The 14,058-nt window shown below is 36.1% G+C and overlaps 1 protein-coding gene across 1 annotated transcript in view; it reads right to left on the bottom strand.

The window, feature by feature from the left end:
* PDE3A (phosphodiesterase 3A) overlaps positions 1 to 13,795 on the bottom strand; it is a 303,896-nt gene extending 290,101 nt beyond the window's left edge. Inside the window, exon 1 of the mRNA XM_024257297.3 lies at positions 12,748 to 13,795. Coding sequence (XP_024113065.2) covers positions 12,748 to 13,710 — 963 coding nt within the window. The 5' untranslated portion in view covers positions 13,711 to 13,795. The remainder of the gene's footprint in view (positions 1 to 12,747) is intronic.
* Positions 13,796 to 14,058: the final 263 nt, after the last annotated feature.

Here is a 14,058-nt window from a genome sequence, read left to right as displayed (position 1 = left end):
CCTAGGACGCCTCATTTGGCAGTGGCTTTGCTTACAATTTAACTCCCTAATACTGTTTTAATTAACTTCCATTAAATTTTCATATTTTGTAAGACTTGTGAGTTTTTGTAATCAAATGCAAATTTGTTTGCATTGTTTTACATAGTGCTTTCTGAAATATAGCCTACAACCTTCAATGACCTGGCCCTAATGGGCAAGAATATGTATTATTCATGTTCAGCTGGGCACAATGTTTAACAAGAACCTCTGTCCATTATCACATTAATTTAACCTTTGCAACCTTCAGAAATCAGTTATATTATTCTTATGGTATAGACAGGGTCACTAAAGTTTTGAAAGTTTAAGAAACTGGTATATATTACAAGCTTTGGTCTGTATCAGTCTAGAGAGTGCATATATTCTTTCTTTTTAACATTTGTATAGCAATTTATTTTGATTTAGCCTTTAAAACAGCCATATGAGATAGGTAGTGAAGCTGATATTCCTATTCCTATTTTATAGATGAGGAAATTGATATCCAGGGTGGTTAAAAAAACTTCTTTGAGGTATCATCAATGAAGTTTTTTTGAACTTCAAAGAAATGAAATCAAAGTGAAACATTTATGAATGTCATAGGTTCATAAACTATAGTGTGTGTGTATAGTTTTTCCCCATGATACTGACCCTTCTTGTCTGAGCCAAGCACTTTTAAACTGTTTGTTGAATTGGATTGCAAAAGTCAGAACTTCCTGTACAGTTTCAGTAGACACAAGTTTATAGTCCTGTGATTCTCAACAGAAGCAACTGGGGTGTTCCTTAAAACCACAGATTTCAGGACCGCACTCTACACTTAACTGAATCAGAGTATCTGGAAGGTTACAGGATCTATAATCTAGTATTTAAAGGTCTGCATCTTAATAGTTTTCCCAAATAATTTTTATTTACACCAAATTTTGAGAACTACAATGAACAGCTCAATTTAGAGAGTGTCAAATGATACGTAATTATATGTAGGTGAAATTAAGCAACGTCCTCACAGACTTCAAAAGCATCTAAGGCAGTTTGATTAATCTATTAACCAGGCGCATTTACTGTTATAATTCATAAACAATAGTTTGATTAACATGGCATTATAGTTATATAAGAATAATTATCAACAGAGGAGTAGTTAGAAAAAAAGAAGAATCTAGTCATACTGAAATGCTTACAATGTAGCAAATATTCAATGTAAAATAGAGAAACTTGAGAGATTTTAAATAAGAAACTTACTTGCTGACATTTTTAATCAATTCTGGTCATATAAGAGGTACAAGTTCACATAAGATTGCTATTAGCATACATGTATAAGTGAAAATGATAAATGTGCTAAAAAGTTAAAGAATAAGAATCAATGTCTTGGAAACTAATGAATGTCAGGAGAGTTAGTGAATAGCATTAGGACCTCTTACACAGACCATCATCCCCTGAGTGCTTTTGATCTAATGACAGACCTTGAGGCAACGCATGGCTGGATTTCCTGCCTAGCTTCCAAGAGTGTCTCTCTCAGCATCTTCTCCTCTTTTCAAATCCTAAAGGGTTCTAGTTTTTACGTGGACTAATATTATGCCCTCAAAACACCATAAAATATTTTTTGAAAACTGAGGAATTATTCATTTGATTTTGATCTAGTCTTCTTTGTGCACAAGCAAAAATAGTACCATTAGTCTTTGGCACTCATGTTTATGGTGGTTTTCATATCTGAATGCCACTTTATTTTTTAGATAACTTACTTAATCGGTGTTTAGTTATACATGCATCCAACATTCCCAATCTAATTCTCACACTTTTTATTAGGACTAGTTAATTGCTTAAGGAAGTTCCACCAAAAACACTTAAAAGCTCTAGCTGTAGCTCTGTAAAGGGGTTAAGATGAGCAAATCTAATTGTTATTTAAGTAAAAAGGAATGACGAGAAGTGGACGAAATGAGGCTACTGCCTTAATAACTATGCTGTAATTTAGGTCCTACTTACCTAGCAAAAAACAACTCCAATTACAGGAAAAACAATCCCTAGGAATAAAAACAGATACTATTCAAGATGATATACACAGTTAGCTCCTTGTCTCCAAATGCAAACAAAGTTAAATGATTTTGCTTCTGAAATGTTTTACAAAATTTAAACTCAGAAATAGCTTAATCATATTTTGATTATTTCAATTTAATTTATAATGAATGTCTCAGTTTGTAATATATTTTTTCAAATAAAAACCATATTGAGATTTTTTTTAAGTAGTATATTCAAAAAACTCAAACTCTGGAAGTAGTCAGTGATAGCAACCTCTCTAAAAAGTCTGCCTGTGAGAACACTTGGCATCTACAGATAAAAAGAAACTTGACACCATAAGGTTGGAAATCACTTTTTTCCTAAACATTGTATTCCTAGTTCATCTAATGTCATGGCCATCTGCCTAACATACTCAAAAGATATGGCTCTGATTTCAGTGAGCGGATATGACAATACTGTATCTTCTCTAAGTATTAAAACTGCAACAACAAAACATTCTTATTTGACTTGAATTTTTTGATTTTCACAAGTCAAGTTCCATTAAAAACTAGGTGGACCAAAGAAAAATGGCTGAAAAGCTAAACTTATTATTGCAATAAAACCCTATAAGCTTCTGATTTTTCAGTTCAACTTGATTCTGCAATTATGCTACCAAATTTCTAGATCATTCCACATGATGGAACTAGCACGGCAGTTGGATGACATTTTTAAAAAGTCAATTTCACAATGTCATCTCTGGAAGCAACCATCTCAAACTTTGTTTTGTAACTGATCACAATTAAAAGCTAAGGAGATAACATTTGCTTTACATTAGACTTTTCAGAAAATACAGCTATTCAGTAAGAACCTCTAACAAGAATGCATACTACTAGAGTAAAAAAGGTGATAGCTGAAGAGCACCTGTCAGAGCCCTGTGGGATGGAATGGAAGAAAATAAAGTCAGAGTTTGTTCTCTCTCAATTTATTAGTTGAATGTGAAAAACACTTGATATTTTATTTTTCTAAAATATGAACCCAAATTTCCAAAATCTTTCAAAGGTTTACACTACAATGATCTTGGTGGTAGCTTTGGTTATTTTCAGTTGAGAGTGAGCTAAAAATAATTATCTAGGACTCATGCTGAACATGGGATTTCCTACCAGTAAGGGCACAGGCAAATGCAACCCCTTATGTAACATATGCAAGAAAATATTTAAGTAACAAAAATGTAAACATCATATTAAAACTGAAAATATATAGGTTTGTTGATAGTCTTATTTCTTCTCTTCTTTCCATAGAAATTTCCTTAAATCAACTTAGTCACTACCTCAACCTCAGGAGAATGGGGAGATAAATATTTCAGATTAAAAGTCTTTTATTTCTTTTTCATCCATTTTTCCTACCATCCAGCCAGCACTTACAATAAGCAAGACACTGGACCAGAATTTTCTAAATGAAATGCTTATGGCTGAGAAAAGGAAGCTACAAAAATTGGATTCCTTTTATAATAAAAATTGTCTTAATCTGAATCTGACTTCCTTAGTTCCTGAGACTAGAAAGCAAATTCTCAATACAGCATAAGCAGTTCAGCAGGCTCTCTCCCTTCCAAACTTCCTGAGGGACTGCTGCTGAGGCTGGAACCTGAAATAATAACTCCCAAACAAGGGTATGTTTCATACCACGAGGACAAACACTGCTTGCTAAAGAGCATTTCTGAAGTGGATCTCTAAAATACGATAAAAATAAAAACTATTTCATGTATTTGTGTTGATGCTAGCTTAAAAATGGGCTAAGGATGCTGATTCCACATAGCTGTATAGCAGTTGCCACAGAATTAAACATTCCCCACTGAATAATATCTCTGTGACTTCAAACTTCCATTAGGTCTCTTTAAGTGGTTTATACCTGGAGAGGAGGAAACACTTGCCAAGACATAGCATAAATATTCAGTTATTTAAACTTACTTCACAAGATGGAAAATTTTTACTAAAATCCTATTAAACCAAAACCACAAGATTCTTGCATAAAATTATTTCAATATTCTAACAAGGTACTGGGAGAGACAGAGTGGCATTCCTTCAAATTTTAAACACATTCAGAGGGAGAAGAATCTATTAGGTAAAAAGAAAATGAAATGAAAAAAAAAATGTGCCTGTAGATAGAGATGGAGAGCAGAAAAAGACTGACCCAAAAAAAAAGTACCAGAACAACCTCTATATTAATTTAAATCAACTTCAAAATTAGCCAGAGCTAACAGTGACTGGTTACATTCAAGTATAAACTCTTTCAAGAAACAGATGTGTGTTACAATGACATTTCATTCTTCAGCTAGCTTCTTCAAGAAGTCTAAATTAAGTCAGCTTTACCAGAAGTGAGCCAGCATCCACATTATTTCATTTTATCCAAATGTGCTTCTTTGTATACCATGATTCTATTGCCTTTTGATCTTTTTGGAATTCCTAGTAAGTGAAAATCTATGTATCTATGATATAAAATTTGTCTATACTTAATCTGCAGTGCAAAAATAAATAATATACCTTGTCCCAATCACTAAAAGCACCACACACAGATATAAACGTTATACACATAATAAACATATTTTAAAAAGTTAATCTATATATCTATATATAAAGTAAAATGCCATATATAATTTTCTCTTTACTTCTTGATGTAGCATTGGAATTACGGCTATTGTTAATGAATTCATAGAGTCTAAGGAAAGGTGATGGAGAGGACATGACATTAAACATTTCCAGACTTTTTCATCTGAGATCAGTTTGAAATTGCAAACCAGAGTGAACTCAGAAAATGGCTCCAAAACTCACCTAATCTCAATTCCTAGTTTAAAAATTCCACACTATCAAAATCTCCAATCCGCTCTATACACAAAATGAACCATTTTCATTGTGTTTCCATGAAAGCGGTATTTATATAAACAATAGTGAAAAGTTAGCCCTTTACAGACACTGTTACAATTTTCATCCATTAAAGCTACGAGCAGGCTTGTGACTTTTAGTTTCCTAAATTACAAAGATAATGACCTACAAACATAAGCACTTTCATTTCTAAAGAGACATTAGATAACCCAATTATAGACTAATCATCATGAACATGTGTTGTGTTTACGGTGTATCCATAAGCAATCCCTGTTACATACCAAACTCCTAAAGGCAAATTCATAATTAACTGGAAATATTGATACTGTGTTATAAATCAGCTTAATATAAAGGTCTTTTATTAAGGAACTCTGCTAAATCTCCCCCTCCAATGAAAATAATCATATTTTAAAATAAATGCAATAATGAGAAATGAAGAAAAAAGGGCAAATAGACTTGGCAACTATTAGAGTGGTATAAAAATGAGCTTTCAAGATTACAGATATAATTTTAAAGACTGTATATTGTTATTAAATCTACAAAGATTTTTCATTATAACTGAAGAGGTGACATTAGTATCTCAAATATTACAAATCTTTAAAAATATAGAGCTGCACTGTCCAATATGGTAGCCATTAGCCACCTGTTTCTATTTAATACTTGAAATGGGGCTAGGCCAAACTGAAATGTGCTTTAAGCGTAAAACACACACAAGATATTTAGACTCACAAAAAAAACAGAATGGAAAATATTTCATTTTTGTTTACACTGATTACATGTTGACATGCTATGCTGGGTTAAATAAAGCATATTATTATAATTCATGTCATCTGTTTCTTGGGTGTGTATGGCCTCTAGAAAATGTAAAATCAAATGTATGGCTTGTGTTGTATTTCTATTGGACAGTGCTTATCTATAATGTTTATAGGACTGTTTTCATCAAAGCCACTGGGTGCCACTGTTTCTTCACTAAATTGATACAACCAAAGCAATTTTCTGCCAGGGGAAAATCACACATGCACACACACAAATCATAAATGCACATACATGTACACACATGCACACGCACATACGCACACTTCAGCAAACAATATGTGCCCCTTATAATCAGTCATCTTCTCAGGAGGAAAGAACATGAGTACCCTTAATGTAATGTTATTACTATGTTAGCAGGACTGGCTATACTTGAAAGCTTTAATAATCATTCGCAGATTCCTAAATAACAAATGACAGCTCTAATCAAATCAAAAACACAGACATTGCTTAGTTTGTGATTTTTCTCAAATAGTTTTCCATCTTCGAAATGGTAATGTTCTTCATGACCTCCTCTGATATTATACCCTATTTACTTATATTTTAATGAAATTCTAAGGAAACACTGCAAAATAACAGGTGAAAAAAATTACCAGCTGTTTTTGCTAATGAAGAAATGACTTACCGATCTGCAGATTATGCTTTGCCTTGAATTTTGAAATCCTGAACATACAAAAATCAACGTATTGAAAATCGAAAATAAACATATTCAATATTTAAGCCACTGCTAAATACTTTTGTTTGATAAGACTCCACAAAGTTAGACTTTTCAGTGCAACTGATATTCATTTACACGACAAAGTCAAGAATAATTCATTCCAGAGGCTACCTAGTATTAACAAGTTTTGTGTTATTTACACATCTGACACTCAATCTGATTACTCAATCTTCTAATGCTGAATGAGAATTTAGAGTTGGCTCCATGCGAAAAATTACAAATGATACCCAGGCTTAAAGTTATCAGCCTGACTCCTTTCCTACTGTTTCCTCAGTAGCATAGTCAAGTCAAAGAGGAAATGGACAAAAGCCATTTTGCCTTGGGCTATCTTCACACATATAGCTAACTCTCAGTTTCCTTCTCTCTAAAATCAGACTAATTCTAGTCTACTAACTACAGCCTTTACAGAATTAAGCATTTAAAATATCAGTGCAACCAGCTATTTACAGTCATAAACTAACTCGACATAAATACAATCAATCAGTGTACTATTTTGAAGTGTAACATGTCTTAAATCCAATATTATTTTACCTTTGTTTCAGAGCAGACTGTAAAGGTACACCAAAGTAATTTCTATTTTCAAAAACATTCTCCATGTCTTCAAAATGTAAAGTTGCTTAAAATCTAAACTATTTATGTTTAACCATTTATGTGTTGAGGACCTTCTGAAAACCTATGACACTAAGACTTTTTGCTCGTAAGAATGAACAAATGAAGTTTTGCATATAATTTCAGAGAAGAGATGAATGAGTCCTGGAGCCAGGTTAAAAACCTGCTCCAAGTTATTATGTGCATTTCTCCAGTATCTAAGGTATTTCACCGTGACCTCTCTTTTTCTTATGTTCATGTCTCATTACTCTCACTAGGCTCTAAACTTTGCAGAGACAAATGCTGTGTCACATCTATCTGTATATTATTTGTATGATTTTTAGCACAAAGACTAATGCACAGATAAAATGTGTTGATTTGCGACCTGGTAGGTTGATTGATCAAAGGCCTTTATGGATAATGGGTAACATTAGCTACGGGTAGCATCTTCTTTTAAAACAGTGGTATACATTCACAATCAACAGGTATGGCCAACTAATATTTTTTACGATTGTTATACAACACATCTTCCTCTAAACTACAACTCAGGCACATCTGTAAGACTTTTTTCTCAGTGATCAAATCTGTATATTTTATATCAATAACAGCACAAACATACATTCTCAGTTCAAAGTTAAAACAATTCCATAGTAGCCTTACTAAAAAAAACAAACAACAACAAAAAATCTCCTTTAATAAAAAATACTACCTATCATGAAAGCATATATAGGTAATTACCAAAAGGATTCAAGTTTCTATATAAAGGAATTATCTTCATTTGAACATTAATGGAACACATCTTTAGGTACAAGAATAGGAGACTGGACTTTCTGAGGGTCTTCAGAATTATTTCACAGAGGTTCATTAAACACATGAAAGCAGAATATAAGCATAATATTTTTTTATCTCAATTTGAGGGTTTTTTTTAGAAGATAAAAACACCACAGAGAAATGGAGCAGGAAGACTCCACTGAAGAGGAGACACATGGCAGCTAAGTAAACAATTCACCATAAACCTGTAGGGTTATGCATCACTTTCGGGAGCATAAGACATTTCCCCATCGCCTAATGCAAAGGCATGATACAATAGTTGCATTGATTATCTTCACACATCCAGGACAGTACAACTCACAACAATAACTCTTTCTCAAAAATACAACTCCCATCCTAATCCCAAAATAAACTCTTTCTTTTGATAGATAACACACGTTTTCAATGAAGTCAACATTGACTCTACTGGGCTGACTGACACAAACCATATTAATGGAAAAATCTTAAAATATATAGGCATACTTCTAATTTTGAGGTTTATAAACATCCTACCTTGACAGAATGAGAACTTGCTTAAAATAGAAGTAAAATTGAATTTGGTAAAGCCTTTATTCAACTAGCGCTCTGAAGAGATTATTTCTCAGATCTGAATTTTCTAATAGACTACAACAAATTTACACAAATGTCACTGCAGATAGAATGAATGTTTTTTCATGCCAGTGTCACTCACCCTTGCCTGCCTGCACCCCCTCCCCCAAGGCTTTTCAAAATGTATTTCATACACAGAGTCACTGTTCTGGTTGTTTATTTAATTAACATGACAGCCCAGCATACACAGCATTTCTTTCAGTTCTACAGTTTTAACTTTTTACACTTTCGACTCAATACAGAAAGAGTAAAATTACTGTTTTCACTCCTTCCAGCCTCTGTAAATTTATATAGATTCACTGACTATTTATGTCACTTAAAAAAGTTTTTCAGTATGCTTTAAATATCTGTATTCACAAAGTAAAATCACAATTTTTGTCCCCCACACACAAAAAAAATTCTTTTCCTTCACCTTTCCCAAGGGATAAGGAAATCTTGTTTTCCCTTTTCAGTATTTTCAGAAATTGACATTAATTAATTTTAATTCTGTCACAAAGTCATAAGTAATCAATATTGCTCTTTGAATCACCATAAACTGAGTAACACTACTGAAATGTAGACGCTACAATTTAATTAAAAGTCCATGATTATTTCTGAAACTTACTCAATTTGAACGATATGTTATATTGACAGGCATTTAGGAATTTAAACAATGTATTCTACATTTTGAGAAGAAATAAGCAAGTTTTTTGTCAAAGAATAACAATGCCTCCCATCCAGCGCCTACCATCAAACACCGTACCCATTTCTCCTATTTTTGCTTTGCTGTTGTTTGCTTTCTCTCCTAAAAGTGTCTTTCTCACATCAGTGCTGAAAAACTTGACTCTTCTTTTAACAACTGAGATCAAAATGGATGATGTTGTATCCATCACAAAAAAATGTTGTCATTAAGTGGTACAAATGCATTAATGGAGACAGTCATATATGCCTTTGTATTTACCTGAAACCACAGGTAAAAATATAAAATTTTCCTTAACAGGTAACTAAAATAAAATTGCATTGGTTTGAAATCTTTCAAAAGTGAGTGTGTAAGGTAGTCTCAGTAATTAGAGAAGAATGAGCAGCCAATTATAGTTCTTTATTTATAAAGAGAATGGAGAGACATCCCTTCAAATACAATTTGCAACAACAGAAAAAATTGCAAAATTAAAATTTTACATTGAAAAATAACATATTAATCATGCATAATATCTAATAGTCCAAGAAAGTCTAGGTACCTCTGTATATTCCCATGTTTGAGGCCGAGGGCACAGTGGTACTTTGAGAGAGACATATCTGCTCTGGGATGCGAAAGTCCACTTAGAAAAGATACACACACCTTAACAGACAATTGCCTTCTTAACACCGGCAGCCAAAAAAGTAGTTTGACACACTCATCTACAAAATCAACCTCAGTATCGCGGACAATGGGTTGTCAGGACTAAACTAAAAGCCAAACAAACTTTATAGTTCTTTAAACTTTAAAGAACTATAAACTTTGTTTTTTCCTGAGAATAAAGATATTTCCACTTGAATTCACAGACACCAGTGCTATAGACCTACAGTTCTTGAAAGGAAAAAAGGGAGGGAGAGAGAAAAATGTATCTGTCAATCGGTTTCTCTTACGAGAATTTTTATCATATATTCTCTTTGCACTTTTGGAACTGAGGGTCACTGAGGAGGGATAGTTCATAAGTAACTAGCCACTGCCATTCATACAGAGAAGAAAATGATGAAATTCTCTCACTGGTAAGCCTCACAATGAGCAAAGTGCAAATAAATTCTCAAGAGGACTCTGACAGACTGTGCGTTTAAGTTCTTAAATGACTATTTAAAATTCACTTGTTGCCTATGAGTATTGTCTTGAGTTGAAAGTAGACATTCCTTCAGAAAAAAAGCAGATGACATTCAGGGGAGTGTTATATACTTATTTTATAATTATTTGGATGTTTGACTTCACAAAGTATGCAAATGACAGTGGTACACTTTGCACCCTTAATCAGAAGTTTGTTTCCTTATGATAAAACAGATAAGCCATTTACTGTGGGTAGCTCCTGAACTTTTCACACAGTAAGACTAACGTATATGAGATACTGTCCTATCTTATAAGATAGTACACTGTGTTAGTTTCCACCCACTCCCCACAATTATGCTCAGCAACAACTTTTAATGGGTCATATATAAAAATCAGTCTTCAGTGACACGCACACACTCGCCCATGCCCTCATTAAAACTTCAAGTATCTCAATTTCTGCTAAATGTATTCTTGTGTTTCCATCAAGCATAAGACAAAGTTTCCCACTTTAGAATAATCTTCATTAACACAGTCTTTAAAAAAAAAATGACCAAAGAAAATTACAGAAATAGATTGCGATTATGCATTTTCCAACAGCATTAATCAGCAAAACATTAAATATGCAATGCTTATTTTGATAACTTTGTAGATAATTCAAATTCTCCATTTATCAATTTAAGCCAGAGAAAACCAATAAAAATGTGTGGGTTAAATGAACGATGCTGGTTAATTTACCTAACCACCTTCTTATCTTCTATCCACCCTTAATTTCTTAACTTATAAATGTTAATATAAAATTTAAAAAAATAATTCCACAGGGTAAATGATATCAATTGGAATCAAGTTGTGATTAAATCCCAGATTTTCCTTAGAAATTATGGTTGTGAATTTTGCAATAGTAACATCATATTTCCCTATAAGTTAATGAATAGTGTATTCTGAACATACTTAAAGCTGTGGTGTTTTCATTTAAGACATTCTCTCCCATAACTGTGAAAAGAAATTAAAATGGTTAGTTTACCCTCAAATAGATAACTTACTTCATCTTAACAATTTCCAAATTTTTATCAAAACTATCAGTCATTGGCCTGCTTTCTCCTCCACTCTTAGAGTAAGCTTAAACACAAGAAACATTTGTTTTATCTAAGCAAAAAGCAAATAACTACATTTGCTTTAAAATAAACAGACTATGATGCTGTCATCTGCTCTGCTAAATAATGTCAAACAGCCATAGATCTGTGTAATCAACTCCATTTCAGAAACAAACTAGCCACCCACACCATATGGTGACTGCTATTTCTTAGAAATACCCAAATGATTATCCACAGAATAACCTAAAAAGAAAAAGCTTACTTTATCTTAGGATATTCTCTTGCTCCCTAAAGTTGTCCTAATAGTACCATAGGTAGGCATTAATTTAAAGGGAAAAGTATAAATTTCCACTTGCTGTATCCAACCAGCTCCTCCTCCCCATCAAGTGTCAAATCCACTTCAAATAGAGAGGTGAACAAATCTGCTTCAACTAGAGAGGCATACACTTCGGTATGCTTTTTTAGACACAGTATGCATTTAAAATCGGGATTTGTTCTTTTATGCCCTTTATAGCAACTGTTCTATAGTTTTAAATCATTTAATGATAATAAGGAGACTCATCCCCAAAAGTGACTAAAGTTTTATTTACAACTTTATAATCCCAGGTTCCTCCTCCTCCCACGTTGTGGGAAGATATCCATCTCCAGCAATCTTAGAAATGGCCTCCCGAATTAATATTTCCTGTAAAATCTGCATAAATCCATTTGAATTTATAAATATCCACTTAAGTATGCACATACTAAAGAGAACTGTTTTGGTTTTAGTTGACACTAAGACGCAGTTGACAATTTTGAACAATTCCAAAGTTCACACATATTATACCCCAAGTTGAAGTCTGTGATACAAAACACACTAGCATGTAATAATGTATGCCCCTAAATTATATTTAAAAACAAATTGGGCACCATCAGCTGCAGTCTTTCCAAATAAAACTTACTGCAAAACCAGAAAATGTGTATCAATTCCTCACCTTCAAGCATAGCTGGCTTTGCTCTAGAATCTTTTTACTGGTTTTCATAAATGTTTAATATCATTTCATTAAAAAGAGATTTTACTTTTTAAAAAGTAGAAATCTAGTAAAATCTATGTGTTAAAAAAATCACTCATTGCTAAAATCTAAACTTAATTCTAAAATTTCTGCTAAGGAAAGAAAGCGTAAGAGTACTGAAAAGAGTAGGCAAGCCATACACCAGGTGTAGCAGATCTAAAAAGTTGGCCCAGCTGTGGAAGACTCTACACATGCCACCTAGTTTTGTTAATCGTGTTTCAGTTGTTCAGGTTATAAAACTACTGTGTGAAAGAGAGGGGGGAAAAAACCTGCTAGTTTCTTATTAATTCTTAAGTTAGACCACTTTTCTAGGCTATGTTCCCTTTAGTTCCCAGCGCTCGGATTCTCTCCACTCTGCGCCGGTTCCCAAGTGTTTCAAGTTTCCCCAAGAGCCGAGAGAGGAGTTGCCAGTGCTTACCTGTTCCCTCGGTATACAGGGCAGGGAGGTCCTCCGATGGGACTTGCTGCTGCAGCCGGACATCTCGGCGGACACGACGGAGCTGGACCGCCTCCTCCTCTTAAACACCGGGATATCTTCCTTGGTCCCAGCAATCAGCTGGGACCCCCAGTGCTCCCTTGGAGCCGCCTCCGCGGACTGCGGCAAGATTTGTTCCACGTACCTGGCCAAGAGGATCCCCAGCACGCCGGCCAAGTACGCCAGGTAAGGTCTCCAGGCGACCTTGAACCTCTCTAAGGAAATGAGGGACACGGTCCTGACCGCGCTAGTCAAGGCGATCATGAGGACGCCCAGCCTCAGCCTCAGCACCAGCCATGTCGCGGCGGCCAAGCAGCTGAGCACCACCCCCGCGGCGGGGAGTGAGAGTAAGTGATCCTCCCCGACGCCCAGCCCAATCTGGACGAGCGCTTCCCCCCCGCAGCAGGCGGCCAGCAGCGCGACAGCCAGAGGCAGGCGCACCCCGGCGCGCAGGAGGTACAAGCCCATCCAGAAGAAGGCACACAGGAGACTGAAGAGCAGCGCCGAGGGCTGCAGCCAGGGGCTGAGCCGCGCACCGCCCCCGGGAGCACCTCCCCGAGGCCCCGGGAAGACGCCCCCTTCTGCTCCCGGGGCTGCTTCCTCCTCCTCCGCCGCCGCCGCCGCCTCCTTACACTGCTCCAGGTCACATCCGACCTCCCCGCGGACCAGCCTCACCAGCAGCGCCAGCAGAAAGGACAGGGAGCCCGCGCACAGCGCGGAGGAAAGTTTCCGAGAGCGCCGGAGCGGCTGCAGCACCAGGTCTCCCCAGCAGCCACGGCAGCCCGAGTCCCGCGGCGATGCGGGGTCCGCACGATGGTGGCAGTCCCGGCCCGCCGTGGGGGCTTGACTCACCCCACTGTGGACGGGCTTGTCCCTGACTCGTGCAGCGTCGCTGGGCACTGCCATGGTATGGGGTGCCCTCTTCACCGAATTCCCAGTGGCCCCCCAACGCCCCCGCCCCGACCCACTCGCGCGCGCGCACACACACACACACGCACGCACGCTCTTCCCAATTCCACCCTCGGAATCCTTCTTCTTCCCAGGCCCACAATCCACTCAAAGTTTTAGCTTTCGAATAACTCCTGGAGAATGCTAGATGCTCCAATGAGACTTTTTCAAGTTAAAAGCTAGCACGCTCAAGTTGAAAGCAAGCACGGGCAGAAACGATCAGGATTCCCCTTTTCTCTCTTTGAATATCTTTTACAGATTCTCTGCTCCACCCCCACCCCCGACTTATATCCTCCGGGGTCTCTT

The sequence above is a fragment of the Pongo abelii genome, chromosome 10 (assembly GCF_028885655.2).
Source record: "Pongo abelii isolate AG06213 chromosome 10, NHGRI_mPonAbe1-v2.0_pri, whole genome shotgun sequence".
In the NCBI taxonomy this organism is placed as follows: domain Eukaryota; kingdom Metazoa; phylum Chordata; class Mammalia; order Primates; family Hominidae; genus Pongo; species Pongo abelii.
This window is presented reverse-complemented; position numbering and strand designations above follow the sequence as displayed.